The sequence below is a fragment of the Leucopleurus acutus genome, assembly GCF_964270905.1.
Source record: "Leucopleurus acutus genome assembly, chromosome: 4".
Lineage (NCBI taxonomy): Eukaryota > Metazoa > Chordata > Mammalia > Artiodactyla > Delphinidae > Leucopleurus > Leucopleurus acutus.
Window position 1 is genome coordinate 36,435,541 of NC_139146.1, and position 26,912 is coordinate 36,462,452.

Sequence of the window (26,912 nt, forward strand, 5' to 3'; positions counted from 1 at the left end):
GAAAATGAGGCTCCAAGGGTGACTGCCCCAGGTCACGTGGCAGAATCAATATTGGACCCCACAGCTGCCGGATCCATCCAAGGCTGGGGAGCCTGTGTGCAGTGTTTCTTCTGCAATAAGAAAAATAGTCCTGGATAAAATTAAATAAAATGAAAGATTCCCAAAAGGTAAAGACCAGATATGAGAAAACTGTATAAAACTGTCAGAAAAGACAGATGTCTCTGAACACAATTAAGTGCAAAGTCAAGAACAGAGGACGAAGGATACAAAAATGGAGATAAAATGGCCCAGAAGAAATACCATCTGAATTTCAAAGGAGAGGAAACCAAATATGTTAAAATCAAAATTTAAGATAAGGCAACAGTCAGAAACCAACAGTGAGAAACTCAGAAACCCAGTGAAATTGGAAGCCTCCACCTCCTCGTGTAGGGAGGGGACGTTAGGCCAGGGCGGCTTCACCTCCCAGAAGAGCCTGGGGAGGCTGGTGGGGCAGCAGGAGGCATGAGGTCCGGGGCCTCTCACCTCAGGGCGACCTCCTTGGCTGTCACCCCCTGACGGGTCCTGTCCATTGCTTTGCTTGGTGCCTGTCTGTGTCATGTCAACCCCATCCCCCCAGTAAACCCCCATCCGCCACTAGGATGTCACTCCATGAGACCAGGGACCCCATTGGCCCTATTCCCAGGTGTGTTCTCAGTGCCAAAAATAGAGCCCCACCCACACTAGTTGCTCAGTAAATATTTGTTGAGTGAACGAATGAATAGGATCAGTGAACTAATGGTTCTTGGGCAGGTGTGGTTGTTTTCTTTTTTAACTTCTCTGAGCCTCTAGTTTCTCATCAGTAAAAGGGAGATTGTTCTATAGTCTCCAGTCTCTTGTGGGGATAAAAGAGGTGATTTTATATTTGCACGTGGCCTGCAGTTTCTTTCCGTCCCCTTCCAAGCCTTCAGGTGCTCTCTGGGCAGTTCTGTAGACAGAGCGGAGAGCCCCCCTGCCCACCTGGAGATTCCATGTGTTGTAGGTTCCTGGCTGCGTTAGACTGTCAGCATCACCCTTCCTGGCCCTGCCTTAGAAAAGGCCCGTGGAAGGCCGGCATTTGCTGAGTGGATGAGTGTTGATAATGGTGAGCAGCTCCTATGCCTCGTTCTCCAATCGGTTCACCCATTTGGACTTCACAGTTTCTTTGGGTGACTCCTAGGCCTTCCTGCGGGATGGCAAGAAGGTCCAGTGTATTTGGGGCTGAACATGATCAAAGTTTGAGTGAAACTCACGACAACTCCCCAAGAGAACATTGGTCTACTCTGCTTGTCAGCCATAAAGAGGCTGGCACTGCAAATGGGAGAATAAAGGAGTTATTTAAAAATGCAGGTGCCCGACTTGAAATCCTTCAAGTTAGTGTGGAGCTGGTGTCTGGTATTTCAGAGGTGGGAACGCTGTCCTCGCTGTGTTTTCAGAACAGTTCGGTGTCTCTGAGTTTCAGTTTTCCTACCTGAGAAATGAGAGGGGTAGGAAGACTCCCCACAATCTCTTCTAGTTCTGACATTTTCACATGGTATGAGAGCAGTGGAGAGGGTAATAAAAATAGTTACCACTTACTAATCTCACAGCATGAGGTAGTTACTGTCAGAAATGCATTATGTTTAGATCTGGAAACTACTTTCTCAAACGCACACACACAGATGAGCACACATAATGCACATGGATACACACACATGCACACACATGCACGTGGATATGCACACGGACGCACACATGTGCACATGGATATATGCATATGCATACACACATGTGCACGTGGATGTACACACACGCACACATGTGCACGTGGATGTGCACACACGCACACATGTGCACGTGGATGTGCACACATGCACATGGATGCACACGGATATATGCACATGGATACACACATGTGCACGTGGGTATATGCACATGGATACGCACATGTGCACGTGGATGTACACACATGCACACATGCGCACGTGGGTGTGTGCGCATGCACACGTGCACATGGAAATGCACACATACATGCACGTGGACACACATGCATACACGTGCATGTGGATGTGCCCACATACACGCATGCACGTGGATACACACATGCATGTGGATATGCACACATACACACATGCACCTCAAATTCATACAAGGGTAGATGAGACAGGACCTAGATGAAGGGAGGTCAAAGGGGAAAATCTAGAACATTCATCTCCAGTTCCTTACCATTTATTGTATAAACATGCTGCCCACCTTATAAAACCATCACTGGATCTCACGTGGTCCATGTTTCCTGACTTCAGGCTGTGATCTAAAACATGTTTCTCAAGCCTTGAAGTTTATGTAGGCGCGGGGCTGAGGATTCATGTTTTGCAAAGAGATGAAGTACACTTTCAGCCCCTTTCTGCTGAGACTTTGAGTGTCAGGAAACACAGGGAAGAGGGACCCAGAGGGAGTGAAGAGAGAGGAAACTGGCCTTTGAACCCACTAGTTCAGGAGACCCTGAAACTCACAGGGCACCATGAATATTCCAAAGCACAGACAACTCAGGAACAGAAAGGGCCAAGTTATTGCTTCATAGGTGTCTCTTCTTTAAAGACTTGTTTGTTTATTTGTTTGTTTCTTAAAATGTCCATTTCCCTCCTGAAAAGGAAAGCTTGTGGCATTTCGACTTCCCTTGGAAGCCTCCATCAGCTTGTCCTGCTGGCCCATGATGCATTTGGGATGCCCCAGTGCTCCCAGTGTGGCTGCTGTAACAACTGTAGGGCATGGATCAGGAGGTTTCCTACCTCAGGTGGACCATCACTCAGGTCAAGGGAAAATGCCTCCAAGTGGCCGTGATAGGATTACACAGGGGTTGCCTAGCTCACTGGACTTCGGGCTCCAAGTCTCTAGGCCAGGTTACCTACATTGATGCAACCACCCATCACCACCTGCTACACCCAATAGCAGTAATACTTTCACAGCACTCCTCCCTATGTGCCAGGCACTCTTCTAATTAATCCTCACAGCAACCCTCCGAGTTGAATATAATTCCCATTGTACAGATGAGGAAACTGAGGCACAGAGAGGTCAATAACTTGTCCAAAACCAGAGTGCTGGAGAGTGATAGAGCCAGGCATGAACTGGGGTAGTCTGGTTCCCTCCAGACTACCCTGCACTGCCTTTCAGTTGCAAGATATTCTGACTCTACCCTCAGGGAGAAGTATGATCTCATGTTGAGTCTCCTCAGATACTACATGGCTGGACAGATAGCAGTCATAACGCTCACCCTTCATTTTTCCATTTCCTGTGTTTTCTAAGCAGAGGGGTATTAGAAGGTATTGGGAGGAGACACATAGGGAGTTGGGGTTTAAGGGTGTTGGGGGCATTGGAAAGAGAGCTGACAATTGGAGCAATGCCATCAGAGCCTGTGATTCTCTCCCCCTTCCTGAAGGGTACAGACTAGATCCCAGAGGGCGAAAGCGGCTGCTCCAGGTCACAGGGTCATCCCTCACCCCAGCCCGACCTGACCGTAACCCCAAGTGTTTCACCACCAGGGCACACTGCCTGGCTTTCCCTGGCAATTAGGGAAACTGGTGTTTGGATTTCATACACGCCTCTAGGAGAGAAGGAGGCATCACGATTTCACAGACCTTTCCCCCAAAGGGACTTTAAGACCTCCACAAGCCTCCACCCGCAAAGTCAAGGGCCCAGACACGGTGGGTCGGTGGGTCGGAAACACGAAATGTTACCCCGTGTCTCAGATGTGAAAACCTATTTACTGAAGTGCTTTCTTTTTCCTTTTTCTAGAACAGAGCCCAGCTAAAAGCCCTTTTCACCATAACAACAGAAGAAAAGATCACGGTAGGAGAAAATCTTTGACCTGGACACCCGCTTTATGCCCCCAGTGTGTCTTTTTATGTCTTTGGTGTGTGGTCTCTTGCTGTCCTCAGAGCCAAGGGTAGGAGCCTACCGCTGGCCTTAGCCTCCCAGACACGAGCCAAGGCTGGGGGCTCTGTGCAGTCTGGGGTCCCCCAGTGTGGCCTGAGGCTGTCTGGCTAGTTTCCTGGATGACCCTTTCATCTGGGCAAGACGGGTCGGTCACTGCCTGGACAGGCTGGGGCCTCACCCACCCATCAGCCGGCTGGTACCCGCCCTGCAGTGTTCACCCCACGGCTAGTGGGTGGTCATGTTTTGTCTTCCCAGAGCTGCCCAGGGCCCTGCAGGCCTGCTTCTGCTGTTCACCATTAACATTTCTCCATTTTTGTTCATCATTCAATCACCCACAGCTCATGCATTCACTCATTCACATGTTCATCAAGTGTTTATTCACTATATAACCATGCTCCACATTTCTTAAGCACCTACTAGGTGCCAGGCATCCTAAGCAGTCTTCATTTGCTGAATTGTGACATCTTCACCATAACCTGAGGGAAGAGATTGTATTTTAAATCACCTCCATTTCATAGATGGAGAAACTGAGGCACACTTAGGTCACGTCATTTGCCCAACGTCACATGGCTAGGGTATCAGTGTTCCCAAGACCACTCCCAGGTGCAGTGATTCCCTAGGAGGGCTCACAGGACCGCACACATAGTCTTACTCAGGCTGATTTATGACAGAGAAAGGATGCAAAGCAGAATCAGCAAAGGGAACAGGGACTCCGGGCGAGGTCTGGAGGACACCAGGTGCAGGCTTCCAGGGTCCTCTCCCAGTGGAGACCCGTAGGACATGCTTAATGCCTCTGCATCAGGTTGTGACAGCACATGTGAAGTGCTGTCTACCAGGGAAGCTCATTAGAGACCCAGTGCCAGGGTTTGTACTGGGAGCTGGGCACGGGGCACCCTCTGCCTGGTACCTCCCAGGAGGACAGCATGTATTCAGTGTACACCACATCCTTTGCCCAACAGTTTAGACCCTGTGAGCCCCTCTTATCAGGAGATGGTGGGAACCCTCTGAAACCTGAGTTCCCAGACACCAGCCAAGGCCCAGCACCTTAAGCAGGCCTCCCAGAGGATGGAAGTCTCAGACCTGCTGTGTGAACGCCATTCTGCACAGGTAGTGTTAGAATAAGATATGAACCCAGGCCCTTTGGCTCCAGAGCCCTGCTGCTGGGCAGTGGGCCACACTGCCTCCTAGTGAGCCGAATGGCTGCACAGATGAGGCCGGCACAAAACCCGAGTCAGGCACACGGGTGCAGACAGTTCTCCGGGCGGCACCATGTCTGATTCCTTCCTGCATCCCGCACGGTGCCTTACATTGTGGGTGGCACTCAACGGGTAAATATCCCGTGACTGAGCTGATTGTTGTCAATGCTGCGCGATTGCAATAAAGGTCAGAGAACATTCATTTAATCAGTATTTATGAGCCCTTTCTCCGTGGCCCAGACCTTCTCACAGAGATGGAGACGAGCCATACCCAGGTCTTCAGGGCTGTCTCCAGCTCATTGCCTTCAGGAGAAACAGGCATAGGTGGCCCCCCTGGGCTGCAGACCCATGGGTGCAAGGCTTGGCAGTGGAGCAATGGGTTGGATTTCAGCCCCGCTGGCCCCTGGGCCAGGTGACCTCTGCCTGTGGACCGTGTTCAAGGAGGTCATTATCGAGTGGGGAGATGAGACATATGCAGGTGATGGCCCTAGAGTGTTGTGGGAACAACGGGCCCTTGCACCAGAGGCCGGGACTTGCATCCCTGTTTTTCCACAGATTGTATGTGACCTTGGGCACATTATTTACCTCCCTGGACCTCAGTATCCTGGCTGTAAAATGAGAATAATAATAGTACCCGCTTCATAGGGTGGTCGTCAAAGTAAACGGATTGATGCAGGCAAAGCACTCGGCACAGTGCCTTGCATCCTGTAAGCGCTCAATAAACATCACCAGTATTATTTCACACAGAAATAACGCTGCTGTGCAAGTGTTCTGTGTTAATTGCGAAAAGAATGTTATGTATCAGGGTCTCCAGCTTAAATTCCCACGAGGGCCGCGCTGGTGCTGTAGGTGTGTGAGTCAGGCCCACGCAAGATTCTAGGGCGCAGAGGAGTCTGAGGCAGCCTGGAGATTCCGATCGACCATCACCCACCATCCCTCCCCCACACTGAGACATTAAACAAGGGCAAAAAACCAAACAAACCACGTACATCAGCTGTGACTGAACTTGTGAGGTTGTGACCCAACGTACAGATCATAGGTGCTGGGGGTACTGACAAGGGAGAAAGGGTGGGCTGGGCGGGCTGGGTGGATGGCAGGCCTCTTGGAGGAGGTAAGAATTCACTTGGATCTTAAAGGAAGGAGTTAATTAAGGGTGGAGGAGAGGTTTCTAAAATATGTATCTGAAGATCTGACGTCAAGGTTAAGCCTGTTTGACTGTCGGTTGGACGTGAACCAAGGTTTACTGGGCTCGAGCACAGTGCCTGGCACCTTTTAGGTATACGTAAGGAGGAGGCTCAGCCCTTGCCAGCTGCAGCGTGTGTTCTAGCATGGTTGACTTGGGCACCTGCAGAGATAACGTCGTTATACTAGGAAAGTGTGACAGTGATGAATAGGAGGAACTCAGCAGTGAGGTATAAGCTCCTCTGACATTTTTATCAAGCAGTTAAAAACTACAAAGCAAAGACATTGAGTAACCCATTGTGTAAATTGGGAACTGCAACACTTGAAAGAGACGCCATCACCTCCTTAATTTCTTATTAATTTCCTGAGGGTGAAACTGATAGATGTCAACTAAGACCCCAAGAAGTCTTCTTACCCTTTCTGCCTCCTGGATGAATAGAGAGGAAAAGAATCCCTCCACCCTATGCCGGACATTGAGTGCAGGTGTTCTTTTTTAAAAAAATTGTATTGAAGTATAGTTGATTTGCAGTTTACAATGTTGTGTTAATTTCTGCTGTACAGTGGAGTGACTCAGTTATACATATACATATACTTTTTCGTATTCTTTTCCATTGTAGTTTATCACAGGATACTGAGTATAGTTTCCAGTGCTATACAGTAGGACCTTGTTTATCCTACGGATAGTAGTTGAGTGGAGGTGTTCTGATTGAGCTGGACTTCACTCCAGCTTCTTGTAATTTGGGGGGCAACTGACAGGATCTTTTGGAAGAAAAATGAAGATGAATTCCCTCAACAGATTTAAATCTAAATGGATAAAACAATTTTTAAAGAGTAAATATCGGTTAATATGCTATGAAATAAACCATGGGGCAAAACCATGGGTCTGAGTACACAAAATAGTTGAAAACTTTACATTTGAAAACAGTATTAAAAAAGGTCAGGGGTAAACTTGGGAAAATATTTGCAGCATACATTAAAAAGGATTAATGTCTTTATAATATATTATAAAGAGCTCCTATTCATTAATAAGATAAAGAATGCCTCAGGAGATAGCTATGTACGATATGAGAATTTCTCAAACACAGAGATTTACAGTGTGTGCCCTTGAGCACAGTGGAGGGAACGTGTAACTCCACTGGCAAAACCATTTGGCTTTGGGTTTAACTCAGAGGGCTGGAAGCATGCAGTCGCATATCATCACGTCTGCCTTCTCTGGATCACTTCTTTGGATGACTTACCAGCCTTCTGCCTGTTCAGTCCTGCTCCCCTCCAGCCCATCATCCTGAAACACAAGCCTGCCCACTTTCTATTCTGGAGGGGCTCCCCATTGCCTGCTGGATAAAGCCCAATTCCCTTAAGTTAGGATTCAGGCTCCATCAGGAAAGGTGACCTCTGCTAGCTCCCTGTGCCGTGGGGTTCCTGTGTTTCCACATCGCTCCGGTTTTACACATGCTGATCCTTTCCTTCCTGTCCTCTGGCAGCTCGTAAACATCCTGCAGGACCCTGACCAACTTTCTCCACCTCTGTGATTCCTTCACATCCCCCAAGCAGGCTGGTGGCACCCCTTGCTGGGATCTAGTGGCATTGGGACATCTGATAAACCTTGTCACTCTGTGACATTGAGACTGTTCCCCTGGTTGGCACTTAATACATTTTTGTTGACATCAGAATAGAATTTTTGCCCAGGGGGAGACTTTAAAGATTATCTAGTTTTACTTCCTCATTTAAGAGTGAAAAAAACTCAGGTCCTGAGCGGCTTTGGGAACTGGCCAAGGTCCTGAAGCTTGATACAACATTGAGGAATGGAATTGTGCTGTGCAGTTTCTTCTGTAGTCCAAGCCTTAGTCACTGGATTGTAACTTACAGACCTCTGTTAGTGAGTGTGATCGTCTCTGTTTATGGTTACCTTCAAGCTCTTGCTTTTTCCAGAGTTATCAGAGTCTCTGCCCTCAGAGCTGCCCCTCAAGGGCTGTGGGACAAGGACCAGCAAGTCACTGACTCCTCTGCTTCTTCAAGCAGTTGAAGGATTTCAACTAAATTACTCCTAAAATGTCTTTCAGAGAAGTCATTCTGTATGCTCTCCCCTTCAAACTTTTCCTGGTTTGGGGAGGGGGTGGGATTTAATATATGTCTATTATGGACACTTTAAACAAAAAACCCTTCCACACACACAGACACACAGACACACACACACACACACAGACACACACACAGACAGACAGACAGACACAAGGAGAAAGTTAGAAGAATAAGATAACATTTCTTCATATCCCCGCCACCAGAGATAACCATTGCTAGCATGGTAGTTTCTTGCCTTCTGCAAGTCTATAAATATATTTATTACATAATTGAAGTCAAATTGTATAAACAATCTTTCCTCATGCTCTTGTAACTTGTTATCGGATTTTAAGCATTTAAAGCATTTCTTTTGAAAATCTTTTTTTTTCTGGCATTGCTCTTCATAAATGCAGTGGTGGAACGCATCAAAGGAATCTGCTACCAGCTAATATGTGATTAAAGTGGTGATAATAACGGATCCTTTTCCAGAGACAAGAAGGAAAGTTAGTGTGGGCTCTGGGGGTGAGACAGCTGGGATCACTGAGCCACCTCTTTTTCTTTATTCTTAGATAATGAAGTTTAAGGTAGATAGGCTCTTTGAAATTCTGTACTTACAATGATTATCAGTGGAATTTTTCTGCAAGATTTTTGCCCTCATTTTACAGATGGGGAAACTGCAGCTCAGGGAGGGAAAGGCTCAGGGTCCCACAGTGTGGTAGGGGAGGAGCTGAGAGTTGAGCCCGCAATGAGGGCCCAAGTCCATGGTCTTTACGAGTATGTTCTGCTGCTTCCCATAGCATTGTTTGTGGTTCTCATCATTTCTCCATTGGCTGTGTCATCCAGGTTACCCTCCTCCAGGCTTTCTCTTTCTAAAATACTGATATGACCATGTTACTTCCTGGCTTAAAACCCTGTAGGGAGTCCCCTAAGCCTGTAGGATGATGTCGCAAATCCCTAACCTTCTCTTGAAGGCCCTCTGGGACCTGGGCTGTGTCTCTTGCCATCTGCAAGTCCTGCCTATGTTGTTCCCTCTGCCTGGCTCACCCTCCTCCTGGCGTGGTTCATTGTCCTCTCCCCACGGGTCACCTCTTGGAAGGTCTTCTTTGTCCTTTGAGCTGGGTTAGGGACTGCCCCTCTTCTCTCCTTGCCCTAGTCACACATGTCGCCCCAGCCTGTGTGCCCGGCCATTCCTCTATAGGATGCTGAGCTCCTCGGAGCAGGGCCTGGGTCTCTTTCCTCCTTGTCTTTCCTTGTCAAGAAAGGTTACCACCACATCTAAACATTGAGTCAAACCTGGCAGTAATTGTGGTGTAGCCACTTAATAGAAATTTTCAGGGAAATGGAATTATAGCAAAGCTTGGTTTTTGTACCCATGAAGTGTGAATTCTGTATTTAAAGCATTGTTCTAAAGATTTAAAAGGAATTACTTGGCCTCTGATGAAAGTTCAATAAAGATATTGATAGTTAAGTGTAGTTTTGAAGGGATGGCTTTTAGCCAGAGACTCAGGAATGCTAAAATTCTGCCCTGCTAGTCACTTACCGCAAAAGGGTGAGCTGTATACTGAGAGAGGGAGTCAAAGTGTTCACAGCGGCACAAGCCCCTGATGACTCAATGCAGGGCTCCTGGTAAAAGGCCAGGCTGGAGCCTGAGCCCTGGAGAGGCAGCTGCGGTCTGAAGACTACTGCCTAGACCATGGGGTGTGAATCCTGGGTCTGTTACTTGTTAGCTCTGTGACCTTGGGCCATTTATTTAACTTATTTTTACTTTGGCATTGTAATCTGTAAAATATGGATTAAAATAGTGCCCACTTTATACTATTGCCATGGGGAGTGAATGGATAAAACATGTAAAGCACTTGGAACTATCCTTGGCACTCAGTATCTGCTCAATACATATTAGCTATAATGATGGTGGTGATGATGGTGATAGTGATGGTATTGATGGTGATGATGGTGATGTTATGGTAAGGATGATGATGGTGATGATGATGGTGATGGTGGTGATGGTGTTGTTGATGGTGATGATGATGGTGGTGGTGATGGTGATGTTGATGGTGATGGTGATGATGATGATGACGATGATGGTGATATGAGCGATTATGGGGATTTTCCTTCCCATAAAGCTAAATCTTGAGATTCAGTCTTCTTTGGCCATTTATATGGAGGAGGGAAGTTGAAGACTAGAGGCGTTGTGGACAGGTCAGGGGATCAGGACCTAGCTTAAGTTAGTAACAGAGGTAAATGAAGAAGGTTGAAAAGAAGAAAGTGGGACTTGTGAGTGGGCTTGCCCCAAGTAGGCAGTCTTTACCTAGGTTTGCTTATCACCTGGTATTGGAAAGTAGGAATTGCAAGATCTCAAGGTGGAGATTCAGAGAAGGTGGAGGTGGGAAGAGGAGGAGTGAGGTGGCTTGTCTTGGCTGTTCTACTTCCTAAAGCAGGAAAGGGAGGAAGGGAGGGAGACTTTGAGAGAATGAGTTAGTTTTGTTCCTGATTTTTTTAGTACGTGGACGCTGCCTGCCTGTAACTCTGTCCCAATATCTGTTTCTGGTTCTCATCCATCAGACAAGTAACTTCTACCACGGTGTGGGAGGTTGAGACTAAAAATGTGTTTAGAAAACCACACAGCCCCCTGGACGGCAAGTAGTGTAATGTACTGGGGAGAACACAGACTTTGGAATTAAGCAGAGCTAGTCTGTCCCTCTTTAACTATGGACTTTGATTAACTACCTGATCTCTTTGCATCTCCATTTATCTATCAGTGGAATGGGAATAATACGTCCCCTGCAGGATTGCTGAAGATTGAGTGAGATAAAGCAATACCACACTTTTTCAGTTTCCTAGGGCTGACATAACAAATTATCACAAAACTTAGAACAACAGAAATTTATTCTCTCACCGTTCTGGAGGCTCGAAGACTGAAATCAAGGTGTCAGCAGGGTCATGCTCCCTTTGAAGACTCTAGGGAAGAATCCTTCCTTGCTTCTTCCCAGCTTCAAGTGGCTCCTGGAAATGCTTCCTTGGTTGTAGATACATCACTCCAATCTCTGCCTCCATGGTCACGTAGTCTTTTCTCTGTGTGTGTCTGTCTCCAAATCTCCCTCTCCTTATAAGGATACAGTCACTGGATTTAGGACCCACCCTAATCCAGTATGACCTCATCTTAACTTGACTATGTGTGCAAAGACCTCATTTCCAAATGAGGTCACACGCATAGGAACTGAGGGTTAAGATTTCAGCATAGCTTTTTGGAGGACACAGTTCAACCGCCTACATGCATCTAGCCCAGGGAGTGGCATATTATAGGTGATCAAATGTCATTCATTCCCTTACCTCTCCATTCTTCTCCCTAAGGCTGTAAAATTAGAAGTGTTTGCCTTCTGTCAGTAGCGAACTTTGAAGACAAATCACTGATCTATAGCCTTTTGTTCTCTTTAGACACAGATGTTTTGTCTCCTTTCCATCAGTATTTTAATGTAACCTGTTTGCACTGCTTTTCATAGTTACCCAGTTTATTGATTTTCTTCTTATCTGATAGGTTCACAAATCAGAGCTTAGAAGGCTATTTCTAGTGCAAATGGAGAACTTGCGTTTCAATTTGGTGCTAATGAAAATGTAAGATTTAGAATCAGGATGTTTGACTCTGAAAACAGAATTGGTTTCCTGACCACCTCTGATAACAGCCTCTATGGACAGAGGCTGATTCATCATAGGTGAGTCATATGTGGCAACACACTTTGATTCAGGTTCCAGTAATTGTCTGGACTGAAGCTCCTGTTCCCAACCTAACTTGGCTTTGACTGTTTGGAAGGTCAGGTTTGGCTTTGTTGGTCTGTCAGAAAAATTTAACCTTAACTACAGTGTGCATTGTGACCACAGTAATGAGGAATGGGTTAGTTGTCTTCCAGCTCCTACATAATGCATTAAATGTTCCCGTAATCTGCAGCCACTTTTTTACTGAAGTATAGTTGATTTACAATGTTGCATAAGTTTCAGGTGTACAGAAAAGTGATTCAGTGATACATATATATATTCTTATTCATATTCTTTTCCTTTGTAAGTTATTAAAAAATATTGAGTATAGTTCCCTGTGCTATACAGTAGGATCTTGTTGGTTATTTTACATATAGTAGTGTATATATGTTAATCCCAAACTCTTAATTTATCCCTCCTCCCAACCTGTCCCCTTTGGTAACCATGAGTTTGTTTGCTATGTCTGTGGGTTTATTTCTATTTTGTATATAAGTTCATTTATATCATATTTTTAGATTCCACATATAAGTGATATCTTATGATATTTGTCTTTCTGTCTGGTTTAATTCACTTAGTATGATCATCTCTAGGTCCATCCATGTTGCTGCAAATGGCATTATTTCATTCTTTTTTATGGCTGAGTAATATTCCATTGTATATGTGTACCACGTCTTCTTCATCCATTCATCTGTCGATGGATGTTTAGGTTGCTTCCATGTCTTGACTATTATAAATAGTGCTGCAATGAACATTGGGGCCTGCAACCATTTTGAATTAAACTTGTCACGGGGTGGCTTCTCTGGAAGCAGATGCCAAGACAGAATTGGGGTATAACATGGTAACCAGTGTGCAGAAAAGTTGACATAGCTGGCCTGAGACTGCTATCCTTAGAAAGCCCTACTTACAAGGTTAGCCCTTGGCTGGCATCTGGGAACTTGGATTTCAGGATGATTCTCACCATTTACTGAACTATGGGTGGCTCACCCACCTAAACTGTGTTTATAAAGAATATATTTTATGTTGAACACCTCATTTCCGTCTGGAGTCTGGGATTTTGGTACATACCAGACAGAGGGTGCCTAAGTGACTAGTCCTGAATAAAAACCTTGGGTACCGAGTCTCAAATGAGCTTCACTGGTGGACAGCGTTTCTGCTCATTGCTGCAGGAATTAAGCGTGCCCTTTGTAGCTCCGCTGGGAGAGGACCTTAGAAGCTTGTTCCTGGTTTCCCCGGACTTTGCCCCACATGCCTTTTCCTTTTGCTGAGTTTTCTTTGTATCCTTTCACTGTAATCATAGCTGTGAGAATGATTATATGCTGAGTACTTTGTGATTATATATGAGTCTTAGTGAATCATCTAACCTGGGGGTGGTCATGGGGTTCCCCCAACACAATCAGATCACCTGTGAAGGGGAGGAGGAGGAAGCAGGTTTGGGCAGAGAAAGAAGTCAAGTGTGATCCAGGCTGACAAAGCTTCACCTTGCAGAGAGCTGTGGGGCAAGTGTTGTCACCTGTCTGAGCATCCCTCATCAGGCTAAATGGCTGGCCATTATGCCTCTGCCTTGTTCTGTTACCAGATGTCGGCATGACCTAGGTGAGGTGGCTCTCTGCAGCTGATCTAGACCATGAAGTGGGAGGTCTACTGACCACACTGCCTGTAGCTGGACACCTAGTCCTTCCCTGAAGGGAGATCTGGGTGGTGCATCTCCTTGTCTACCAAACTTACCTTTAGAACTCATTATTATCATTTTTTGTCTCCTGATTATACAATTAATACATGCCCATTATAGAAAACACAGAAACATAAAGAGAAAATTCATCAAGTAATTACACTCAACAAAATTCTGGAATATTTTCTTCATAGGTTCCATATGTATATGGGTGCATATATATTATTTTAATGTAATTGGAATTTTAATGTATATACAGCTTTGTGTCTTCTTTTAAAATGTTATACTAGCATATAGACATTTTTTATATAACTAAAAATTCAGCACGGAAAAGTCAGTTGCTTTTATATACATACACAATGAACAATCCAAAAAGGAAATTAAGAAAACAATTTAATTTACAGTAGCATCAAAAAGAATAAAATACTTAGGAATAAGCTTAACCAAGAGATAAAAGACTTGTACACTGAAAGCTACAAAACACTGCTGAGAGAAAATTAAAGACCAGTAAGTGGAAAATCATCCCTTGTCCATAGACTGGAAGACTTCATATTGCTATGATCTACAGATGCAGTGCAATCTCTGTCAAAATTCCAATGACATTTTTTTTGTAGAAATAGAAAGAAAACCCATCCTAACATTCATATGAAATCTCAAAGGAACCCAAATAGCCAAGACAATCTTGAAAAAGAACAAAGTTAGACGTCTCACGCTTCCTGATTTCAAAACTTATTACAGAGCTGCAATAATCAAAGCAGTGTGGTAATGTCATGAAGACAGACATAAAGACCAATGAAAAAAATAGAGAGCCCAGGAAAAAAAAAACCCTCACATCTATAATAAAATGATTTTCAACAAGAGTGCCAAGACTATTCTGTGGGGAAAGGACAGTCATTTCAGTAAATGATGTTGGGGAAACTGGATATCCAAAATAAAGTTGGGGTCCAAAATAAAGTTGGACCCCTACCTTATACCATGTACAAAAATTAACTCATTAATTTTTGTTAATTTTGTTAATTTTAATCAAAGACTTAAATGTAAGACCTAAAACTATAAAGCTCTTAGAAGCAAACATGTGGGAAAGCTTCATAACATTGCATTTGGCAGTGATTTATTGGATATGGCCCAAGAGCACAGGTAACAAAAGAAAAAAAAAAACAGATAAATTGGACTACATCAAAATTAACAACTTCTGTGCACCAAAGGACACAATCAACAGAGTGAAGGGCAGCTCACAGAATGGGGGGAAGTATTTGCAAATCATTTATATGATAAAAGGTTAATATCTATACCACATAAAGAAATCCTATGTCTTAGTCTGGGCCACTATAACAAAGTGTCATAGACTGAATGGCTTATACAACCCACATTTATTTCTCACAGTTCTTTAGGCTGGGAAGTCCAAGGTCAAAGTAGATATGCCAGTAGATATGGTATCTGGTGAGAACCCATTTCCTGGTTTGTAGATGGCCATCTTCTCATTGAATCCGCCTTTGGCAGAGAGCAGAAAGAGCTCTGGTCCATTTGTCTCTTTATAAGGACACCATTTACCTCCCAAAGGCCCCATCTCGTAATACCATCACAAGGGCGGTTAGAATTTCAACATATGAATTTTGGGAATACACACAAACATTCAGTCCCTAATGTCCTACAACTCAATAACAATAATAACCAAACAACCAGATTAAAAAATTGGTAAGAGACTTGAATAGACATTTCTCCAAAGAAGATATACAAACTGTTTCATTTTTTAAAAGTTAGACAAAGGTAGCTAACTGAATATAACCATTGAAATTGGGAGAAAGTGTAGGGAGGGTTATTTGTAGGTAACAATCCTTCAAAATTTGGGGGTAAAAATTCGTGAGCTAAAATCCACATCTGTCGTAGCAGGAATTCATAAGTAATGTGTAATGTTGACATATCAAGGAATAAAGATGTATGCATAATTTTTAGAGTATTTAAGTTAACTAACCATTCTGGTTCACTAAACCATAGAAACTGAAACCAGTATCTCTTTAAGATAGTTGCCTCTGGGAAGTGGGGTTAGAAGAGGATGCAGAAGGACACACAGGATATTTGCTTCCCTTTTTAAACCCTTGGTTTCTGTTAAACACCTTTTTTTTCCCTAGCAGGCATGCATTATTCTGCTTCTCAAAACTTGTAAAATGACTGCATGATTGGCCGTTATGGATAGAATAACTCATAGAAGCTTAAAATATTTAACCCTTCTTTGTGTTGTGCAGCATTTAGGATACGTCCCATTTGTGTTATTTTATATGATGTTCTTAAAAGCAGCCTTATATATAAATAAATCTTCATGCATATTTCTGGATCAAACCAACCTGTGTATAAGCTTTTATGCCTATTTTTATATTATCTCCTGAGGAGTGAATCCTGGATATGAAATCACTAGGTTAAAGGGGTGAACATTTTAAAGCCCCTTGTTATGGACACAGACATTTTTTCCCTTTCATTTTTGAGTAGAGACATTTTGGTGAGAGCACTCCAAAGGATCATAAAAATCTTAGTCTCTTTTTGTCCAGGCCTGTTTTCGAGGTCACGTTCTGAAGAAATGACTGGGTAGCGGTCACCACGTAGCATCTCCCTTTCTGTACCAGTAGAGTGGCCTTGGGTCACCCAACCCACAAAGGAAGGCAGGGCCAGAATCACTTACATTTAGTCAGTGAGTGCCACGGGTTAGGCCCTCTTCTAGTGACTTCCTTGGACTCTGTTCATGTCTCATGTTTAATCCTCAGTACAACCTTTGGAAGGCTCTTGTCTCTGTCTTACAAGGGAAGAGCAAAGGCAAGGAGAGACGAAGTTACTTGCCCCAATGCCACACGGCCAGTAAGTAGCAGAGATGGGTCCCACACCCAGGGGTCTGAGTCTAGAGCCCAAACTTCACTCTCTGTGCTGTTACAGGCCCTTATCTGTGAGAAGCAGGTAGGCTGGGTCAGCCCCAGTCAGTGTCCACAGGAAGAGTGTAATCACACGAGGGGAGAACGCATCAGCATCTTCTTAGTTTCTAGCATATTGCCTGGTACACAGGGGACACCCAGTACCTATTTGTCGACTAAATAGATAAGCCAAACTTTACACCAAACTCCTCTACATTATTATTTTGTTTACTCTTCATGCTGTGAGGTATTTTTATCCCCATGTTACAGATGAGAGAACTGAGGTTTCCAGAGGTCAAGTCACTTGCCCAAAGTATAGAGCTGTTTCGATAGAGGAGGCATTGTAATTCAGGCCTGTAGGATTTTTTTTTTTTTTTTTTGGCTGTGTTGGGTCTTCATTGCTGCACGTGGGCTTTCTCTAGTTGCAGCGAGCGGAGGCTACTCTTGGTTGCGGTGTGCGGGTTTCTCGTTGCGGTAGCTTCTCTCTTGTTGCAGAGCACGGGCTCTAGGCTGCTGGCTAGAGTAGTTGTGGCACGTGGGCGCAGTAGTTGTGGCTCGCGGGCTCTAGAGCGCAGGCTCAGTAGTGGCGCACGGGCTTAGTTGCTCCGCGGCATGTGGGATCTTCCCGGACTGGGGCTCGAACCCGTGTTCCCTGCATTGGCAGGCAGATTCCTATCCACTGTGCCACCAGGGATGCCCCAGGCCTGTAGGATTTGAAACCAGAGCTGTTTTTATTTTGCTCAGAGTGTCTTTGGGAGAATTCAAGAAGCTAATTCTTGTGAAACCCTTAGCCTAGGGGTTCTCAAAGGGTGGGAGCTTCCCCTGGGAGCTTGCTAGAAATGCCTCTTCTCGGTTCCTGCCCCAGGTCTAGTGACTCAGAATCCCCGAGGGAGGGGCCCAGCAATTTGTTTGCACAGACCCTGCAGGTGATTCTGATGTGAGCTCCGACGTAGGAGCACAGCCTCAGCCCCAAGCCTGCCCCATGCTGAGTGCAGCAGCAGCTGCTGCTGTCTTTGGCATCACGTTCTAGATCCCAAAGAAATGGTGGAGGGAGGGGAGGAATGTGGGGTGTCTAGAACTTACTGCTTCTCACAGTTGTTATTTGGTGCCAGCCCCTTCTGGCCCATCAGTGGACTCACACTGGTCCCAGGATGTCGCTGACTGGAGCCCGGAGGAAGCCTTTGAGGAGGGAGAAGTACACTGGGCACATTAAGTGAAGCTCACGTGAACTCTTGAGCTCCCCCTGGCGGGTCATTTACTGGATTGCCTGGCAGCTGGTCTGCCTCCCGCTGTGTGATGCCTCCCCAGCCACGTGCATCCTCCAGGGTAATCCTGAAGTCCAGAGTGGGCTGCACCCCTCATGGGACGTGTTCCCAGGGCGGGGAGAGCGGACTGCTTTGAGGGAAGTTGAGGGCACCCTGGATTCTTCCTCTGCCCTCTGCAAGATTCTGCCCGACTCAAAACATTTCACAGATCCTTAGTGCTGCCTTAGGTTTGTTACATATTTGATTTGAGAATTTAACATTCCTGAGCACCTGTGATGTGCCAGGCTTGGGGTGGTTGGTCCTACTGTGTGCAAGCCTCCATGCTCAGCTCCTTGGAGTGCTTGCCCCGTTTAACTTGGGCCCGGAGAGGTCCAGCAATGGGCTCAAGGCAACCAGCTAATAGGTGGCAGAGCTCGGTCTAAACCCAGGTCAGTTTCACTAACTCTGCGCTTGTTCTGCTTTAACGCAGTTGTAACTTGACTTGAAAAATGTAAAGGGTGGCCACAAACAAATCTCTCTCTCTTATCCCCATAGGTTCTACCAAACCACGGCCTCCACGCAGCAGGGTTCTTCGTGGCCTTCATCCTCTCCCTGGTGCTGACCTGGGCTGTGCTTTTCTTCATGGTTCGATATCAGTGTCTGAAGGGAAGCATGCTTACCAGACATCAGGTGGGAGTCCATGTGCATCCTCTCCCTGGAGGGTAGTTGGTTGGTGGTAGATGTGAGGTTGAAGTTTATGCTTCAGTTCAGTCAGTCTCAACTCTGTATCGATGTCGGGACCCCCAGGGAACCGTGAGGCATGCTCATACCCAGGCCCTCCTGCACAGACTCTGACTGCTTTGTCCCGGGAGCCATGCCCAATCATTAGTGGTTTTTAAAAGCTCCCTGGATGATTCTAACAAACGACCAGGATTGGGAACCCCTGCAGTCTGACTGAATAACTGAGCACCCACCTGTATGGCCAGCTGTGCACTCATGCCACACCCTGACTCAGGTCCTGGTCTACACTTCCCTCTGAAAAGTCTTTGAAGACTTACTTTGTTTGACCTCAGGGTGAAGCCCGGATGCCTTAGCATGGCTTATAAAGAAAGTCCCCTGTGGTCCAGCTTCACACCTCAACTTCCAGCTCTACCCAATGACTGCTGAGCTCTCCACACTCACCTGGATGCTTTTATAATCCTCTCTCCGCTCTTCAATGAGCAGAACTCTGACGCATCCTTTAAGACTCATCTCGGGCCTTGCCTCTCCTTGGAAGTCATCCCTGGCCACTTCCTGGCTAAGTTGGGGACTCTCTCTCTGGGTTCCTGCACTAGCTTTTGGACCCCACCCAGCATTTATCCCCACCTGTGAACTCCTCAATCTCTGTTTTCCTGTCTTGTCCTGGGTTCCCACAGAAGCACATCCTGAGACTAGGACCCAAATGCAAACAGTTTATATGGGAAGTGACCCCAGGAAGTAATGGTAGGAGGTGGGGAAGTGAGGCGGGAAGGGAAGGCAGTCAGTCAAGCTTCCACTGTGGGCACCTGGGGCTTTATCCCACCCAGAATAAAGCCTGAGGGGAGAAGGAGCCAGGGTATTTAGCCATCAAATCCCATTGGTCATTGGTTGACGACAAGGGGGTGAGGGGGCCAGGACAAAGGGTAACGTTATTTCCCTGGCATAGGCTCTGAAAGCCAGCAGGAGCCTTCAGGGGAGGAAGCAGCATAGGTGTTGGCCGGTGGATCCTGGGCTAAAAGGCACTGAACGGCAAGGGCGAGGGGACATGCATGAAGCATGGATGCTGGCTGCTGTAATCCCCATTTCCTTGTACAGAGCCTGGTGCTTAGAAGGCACTCAGTAAACGTGTGAAGGAATGAATGAGCCCCCAGCCAGAGGATGGGCAGACAGAGGAAGGAAAGCAGGGCACAGTCCTAGGGTGAGAAGGCACTGCTGGGACTGAGCACCCTGGTAGGTTGTTTGTTCCTTCAGGGCCATGGAGGCTGCAGCTGCTGTGACTCTGTCACCCAGAGGTCCAGCAGCTTGAAAGGAACATCGATCATCTTTCTCCCTCACCGTACAGTGAGGAAACTGAGGCCCGTGAAGCTCAACAGCCTGCTTCACGTGGCCGAGTGTAGCCTGGACCTGGCTTCCGAGGACCACCCTGCCGCCCTCACTGGAGGCTGGCAGTCCTGTGCCATTGTTCATTTTGTTTCTGCTTCCTGGAGAAGAGAGTTGTTATTTCAAAGTGAGGTCAGCCCACAGTCTCCTTGGCAGGCAGAAGTGAGGAAAAGAAAAATGGCCCATCTAAAAAGACATTCCACTTACTCTCCAAAAAAGACATTCCACTTACTCTCCCAAAGCTGTTATCAATCACAGAACAGAACTCACCCTGCTACTTCGATGAAGGAGCAGGATTCATTTCTTGGAGATTAAAGGCTGATTGTTACAACCGCGGGAGGAAAGCACAGTGTGAATTTGACTTAAGATCTGAAGCCTCTTATAGAATTTTTTTTTCCCGGCATCACAAAACGATCTCTTTTCACATTAAAAAAATTTTTTTCCATCGTGGTAGTAACCAAGGAGACAACATGCTGTAAACAGAAGGCAGCCTTTATAGTTAGATAGACTTTGGGTCAAAAACCAAGCAGGCTCTTTATGAGCTGTGTGAACTCAGATAATGTCATTTCATCTCTCTGAGCTGCAGTTCCATGTACGTAAAGTGGGGGCACCAACACTGACTTGGTGTGACGGTTTCATGGTATGACACATACAAGGCACAGGGACAGGAATTCTTAAATGTTAGTTATAATTATCATGCATTTCTGCAGAAATAATGATGATAGTGAGCAAAACAGATATATCATCTACCCAATCGGAGGGTTGAGCTTAATTATCTCTGATGTCACTTCCATGTGACAACTCTATAGTCTGATTAGAAACCAGCCAGATCCATGATGTTGACATCCATCTGCCAACTGTAATTTTCCTCTGCATGATGGTGATGGTGATGATGTTGGTGATGATGATGGTGATAGTGATGATGTTGGTGATAATGGTGATGATGATGGTGATGGTGATGATGATGTTGGTGATAATGGTGATGATGACGATGGGGATGGTGATGATGATGGTGGTGATGATGGTGATGGTGATGATGTTGGTGATAATGGTGATGATGGTGATGATGATGGTGGTGATGATGATGGTGATGGTGATGATGTTGGAGATAATGGTGATGATGATGATGGGGATGGTGATGATGGGGTTGATGATGATGGTGATGGTGATGATGTTGGTGGTGATGATGATGGGGATGGTGATGATGATGGGGATGGTGATGATGTTGGTGATAATGGTGATGATGATGATGGGGATGGTGATGATGATGGTGGTGATGATGATGGTGAAGTATTTTTATTACATCTTTATAGGTCTTTAAAGGTCTTTCCATCCATTGCTCTGCTTTATCCACACAACAAGCCTGTGCAGGGCTACCAGAATTATTATCTCACTTCTTTGATGAGAAAATGAGGCTCAAGGAAGTGCAATGTCTTGCCTGAGTCTTACCAGCTCACAAGTGGGTGGGGCCAGCTAGGTTCTCTGACTGCAGATCCCCACCTACCCTCATGACTTTTCCAGCTTGTGACGTTCACAAGAAGGCCTACTCAATTGTGGTTTCTGAAATTCTCCTGAAGGTTCAGCATCACGAGAGCAAGCTGGAGCGCTCCCAGTTCACCTCAGCTGATGGTATGAATGAAGATCTCATGCTAAATGACCAAATGATAGACATTCTGTCTTCAGAGGACCCCGGGAGCATGCTTCAAGCCTTAGAAGAGTAAGAATTCTAAGTCACATTATACTTCCATGGATATGATGAATGTTTTACCTATAGCAGCATGAGAGCAAACACTGAGTGTGTTTCATTCATTAATTCATCCTATTAATCATTAATTTGTCATTCAGTAGTCATAATCGAACAACTGCCGTGCCCTGAACACTATGCTTGGTATTTGAGAAAAGAGATAAGACATAGGTTGAGCTGTGAGGCAGTCTGACCTAGTGGGAAGACAAACACAGAAACAGAAGTGACCATAAAAGTTTGATGAGTACCATGCTAAGATCCGGGCTAGCTGAGCCCAGAAGAAAAAGTAATTACCTCTGAGCGGGTCATGGAGATGCTTCCCAGAGGAAGAGATATTTTAACTAATTCTTGAAGCACGGGCAGAAGTTTTTCAAGTAGATGAAGGGAGGAGAGGCTTTTCAGGCAGAGGAAAGACAGGACAGATGCCAAGATAGGAAGTGACCAAGATATGTACATTTGGTGAAGTGTAAGGAGCTCAGTATGATGTGTTGATTGGAGTATTGAGTAGTGTATTGAAGGAGAGGAAGTAACACCTTGAGAGAGAGGCCAGACCAGGTGATGTGATTGTTGGCTAAACTGAATTCAGTTCTTTTTATTTTATTTTAAATTTTTGTCTATTTATCTATCTATAATTTACTTTTAAGGACAGGACCTGAGTATCTTTATTTTATTTTATTACTTATTGAGGTAATGTTGGTTTATAACATTATATATTTCACGTGTACAACAGTAAATATTTCTACTTCTGTATACCCTGAAGTATGTTCACCACCAAAAATTTAGTCTTCATCCATCACCATACAGTGATCCCCTTTACCCATTTTGCCCTCCCCCACCATTCCTCTGTGGTAACCACTATTCTGATCTCTGTATATACGTGTTTGATTTTGTTCATTTATTTTGTGTTTTTATTTGTTTATTTTCTATATTCCACATATGACTGAAATCATATGATATTTTCTTTCTCCACCTGACTTATTTCACTTACATAATACCCTCAAGGTCCATCTATGTTGTTGCAAATGGCAAGATTTCACCTTTTTATGGCTGAGTAATATTCCATACACATATCACATCTTTATCCATTCATCTGTTAATGGGCACTTAGGTTGCTTCCATATTTTGGCAACTGTAGTGATGCAGTGAGCATAGGAGTGAATGTATTTTTTTCAAATTAATATTTTCATATTCTTTGGATAAATACCCAGAAGTGGGATAGCTGGATTATATAGTGGTTCTGTTCTTATTTTTTTTGAGGAATCTCGATACTGTTTTCCATAATGGCTGCACCAATTTACATTCCCACCAACACTTGTTATTTCTTGCCTTTTTGATAATAGTCATTCCAACAGGTGTGAGGTGATATCGCATTGTGGTTTTAATTTGCATTTCCCTAATAATTCGTGCTATTGTTTTCATGTGCCTGTTGGCCATCTGTATGTCTTCTTTGAAAAAATGTCTATTCAGCTCCACCCATTTTTCAATTGGGTTGTTTTGTTGTTGAGTTGTATCTGTTCTTTATATATTTTGGGTATTACTACTTATCAAATATATTGTTTACAAATATCTTCCATCCGGTAGGTTGTTTTTCTGTTTTGCTGATAGTTTCGTTTCCTTTGCTGTGCAGAATCTTTTTAGTTTGATGTAGTTCCATTTGTTTATTTTTGCTTTAGATTCCTTTTCCTGAGGAGACATATCTGGAAAGATATTGTTAAGACCCATGACCAAGAACATACCACCTATGTTTTCTTCTAGGAGTTTTATGGTTTCAGGTTTTACATTTAAGTCTTCAATCCATTTTGAATTGACTTTGGTGTATGATATGAGATAGTGATCTAGTTTCATTTTTTTTTTTTTGCATGTGGTTGTCCAGCTTTCCCAACACCATTTATTGAAGAGACTGTCCTTTATCCATTGTATGTTCTTTGCTCCTTTGTTGTAAATTAATTGTCCATATATGCATGGGTTTATTTCTGGGCTCTCAATTCTGTTCCATTGATCTATATATCTGTTTTTGTGCCAGTACCACACCATTTTGATTGCCATGGCTTTGTAATATAGTTTGAAATCAGGGCATGTGATACCTCCAGCTTTGTTCTTTTTTCTCAGGATTGCTTTGGCTAGTCAGGGTCTTTTGTGGTTCCACATAAATTTTAGAATTTTTTTCTATTTTTGTGAAAAATGTCCTTGAGATTTTGATAGAGATTGCATTGAATCTGTAGATTACTTTAGGTAATATGGATGCTTTAACAATGTCATTCTTCCAATCCACTAGCATGGAATATCTTTCCATTTATTTGTGCCTCCTTCAATTTCTTTCAACAGTGTTTTATAAGTTTCAGTGTACATATTTTCACTTCTTTGGTTAAATTATTTTTTGCTGTGATTGTAAATGGGACTTTTTTTCTTAATTTCTCTTTCTGGTAGCTCATTGTTAGCATATAGAAATGCAACAGATTTTTGTATGTTGATTTTGTACCCTGCAATTTTATGTGTTTGTTTATTATTTCTTTTAGTTTTTTTGGTGGAGTCTTTAGGGTTTTCTATGTATAAAATTAGGTCATCTGCAAATAGTGACAGCTTTACTTCTTTCTTTCCAATTTGGATAACTTTAGTTTTTTTCTTCCCTAATTATTCTGGCTAGGACTTCCAATACTGTGTGAAATAATTTCTCCCTTTAGGTCTGTTAATAATTGTTTTATATATTTTGGTGCTCCTATGTTAGGCGCATATACATTAATAACTGTTATGTCTTCTTAGTGAATTTTTCCCTTTATAATTATATACTGTTCATTTTTGTCTCTTGTTACCTTTTGGGCTTAAAGTCTGTTTTGTCTGATATGAGTATGGCTACACCCCCTTTTTTGGCTGTCATTTGCTTGAAGTATCATCTTCCATCCCTTCACTTTGAACATGTGTTTGTCTTTAGAGCTGAGATGGGTCTCCTGGAGGTAACATGTAGTTGGGTCTTGTCTTTTAATCCATCCAACCACTCCATGTCTTTTGATGGGTGAATTCAGTCCATTTACATTTAAGGTTATTATTGATAGATGAGGACTTAGTACTGCCATTTTATCTTTTGTTTCTGGTTGCTCTGTCTCTCCACCGTTTTCTTTCCCCCTATGTTTCTGTCTGCCATTTTGATTTGGTGGTTTTCTCTGATGTTTTTCTCAGTTTCCTCTTTTTATGTTTCATGTCTCTGCCCTAGATTTATGTTTTGTGGTTTGTGTAATACTTTTCATAGATAAAATAGTCCTTTTTATGCTGATGGCATCTTACCTTCGTTCAACTCTATGGGTTCCACCTTTTTCCTCTTCCCCTTTTTGTTTTCTCAAATTATCCATTTTTATGTTGTGAGTTACCAAACTGAAGTAGTTATCATTATTTTTTCTGCTTTTTCCCCCTCCTTTAACCTTTATGCTATGATAAAATATTGTAAAACCTATTCTGGGAAAGAGTAACAATTTTCTGATTCCGTTTATCACCTTACTCAAACTTTGGGGTACTTTGCCTTTTTGTTTCTGATCAAAGGACTCCTTTCAACATTTCTTGTAAGACAGGTCTAGTGGTGATGAACTCCCTCAGCTGTTGTTGTCTGGGAAAACCTTTATTTCTCCTTCATATCTGAATGATAACTTTGCTGGATAGAATATTATTGGGTGACAGTTTTTATCTTTCGGTATTTTGAGAATGTCATTCTGCTCCCTCCTGGCCCATAAAGCTTCTGTGGAGAAATCTGGTGATAACCTAATGGTGATTCCTTTGTAGGAACCTTTTTCTCTGGCTGCCTTTAAAATTCTTTCCTTGTCATTGACTTTTGACAATTTTAGTATAGTGTGTCTTGGAGAGGGTCTTTTTGCCTTGAGGTAATTAGGTGTTCTCTTAGCTTCACAGACTTGTTTATCCAGTTCCTTTCCCAACTTTGTGAATTCTCAGTTATCATTTCTTTAAATAAACTCTCTGTTCTTTTCTCCCTCTCTTCCCTGGAATACTCATTACCTTAATGTTACCCTTCCTAAATGAGTTGAATAGCTCTCATAGAATTTCCCTGTTTTTTAACATCTTATTTCTCTTTCCTCTTCTACTTGTATCTTTCTAGATTTCTATTTTTGAGCTCACTAATTCTCTCCTCCATATGGGCTGCTCTATTTCCAAAACATTCTAATGCATAATTTACCTTGTTTATGAGTTCTTCAGCTCTAGAATTTCTGTTTGATTCTTGTTTTGAGTTTCAATTTCTTTGGTAAAGCATTCCTTCTATTCATTCATTTTATTTCTCAGCCCATTGAGCTGCTTTTCTGAGTTTTCTTATAGCTCACTGAGTTTCTTCATGACAGCTATTTTGAATTCTTTATATGTTAGATCCCAGTATTCCGTGACTTTAAGTTTGGTTTCTGGAGATTGTCACTTTCTTTTTGTGGTGCAGTGTTACTGTGGTTCTTCATGGTGCTTGATGAGTTGTTCCCCTGCCAGTGCATCTGAAGTAGCAAACACCTTTGTGCTTGATTCTGAGCTGCCTCTAGTTAGAGCTGAGAGTTGGCACTTTTCATCCTCCACTGCCTCTGTCAGAGGTGTGGCTCCATGTCTTCCTTATCATTTCTTGTGTCTCTGGGTTTGTTGGTGCCTTGCTGTTGCCACGGTCACTGGCATTGCTACCTGGGGCGCCAGGGTGAAAGGCTTTTCTGCCGCGTCTGGGAATCCTTGAGTTGCAGGCTCTGCCACCACAAGGGGTAGTAGAGGGAAGCTGGATTCACACAGGCACCTCTGCCTTGTCCAGTGTTGCACAGTTCATGAACTCTGCTGCTGGGGGTTAGGGGGTTGAGGGGTCAGAGTCATGGGTGCCTCAGTGACTGGAGGGACGGGGTCCCAGACCCCACTGCCACTGCTGCCCACTTACCTATGGCCACGGGCGCTGCTGCGGCCAGGATGTCAGTCTTGTGTGCTTCTTCCCCCTGCTGCTACTGGGATCTCTGGGGCTGTGGGTTCATCTGCCATGGCTTGGGGGGCCAGGACTGCAGGCACCAGTCCTGCTGTTCCCCCAGTTCTGCCCCCTCTGTGTGTTCCAGTCTGCTCACCTTTAGATGTACAAATGTGTGGAATTCTCTGGCATCCTGTCGGGCAGAGGCA

At 44.2% G+C, this 26,912-nt stretch overlaps 1 protein-coding gene across 1 annotated transcript in view; it reads left to right on the forward strand.

Moving 5' to 3' along the window:
• The window catches only part of EVC2 (EvC ciliary complex subunit 2), a gene marked incomplete at both ends in the record, with an annotated part of 139,208 nt that overhangs the window by 22,461 nt on the left and 89,835 nt on the right, over positions 1–26,912 (forward strand). The window contains 3 exons of the mRNA XM_082838642.1: positions 3,787–3,840; positions 18,479–18,613; positions 21,619–21,758. Of these exons, the coding sequence (XP_082694768.1) occupies positions 3,787–3,840; positions 18,479–18,613; positions 21,619–21,758 (329 nt within the window). The remainder of the gene's footprint in view (positions 1–3,786; positions 3,841–18,478; positions 18,614–21,618; positions 21,759–26,912) is intronic.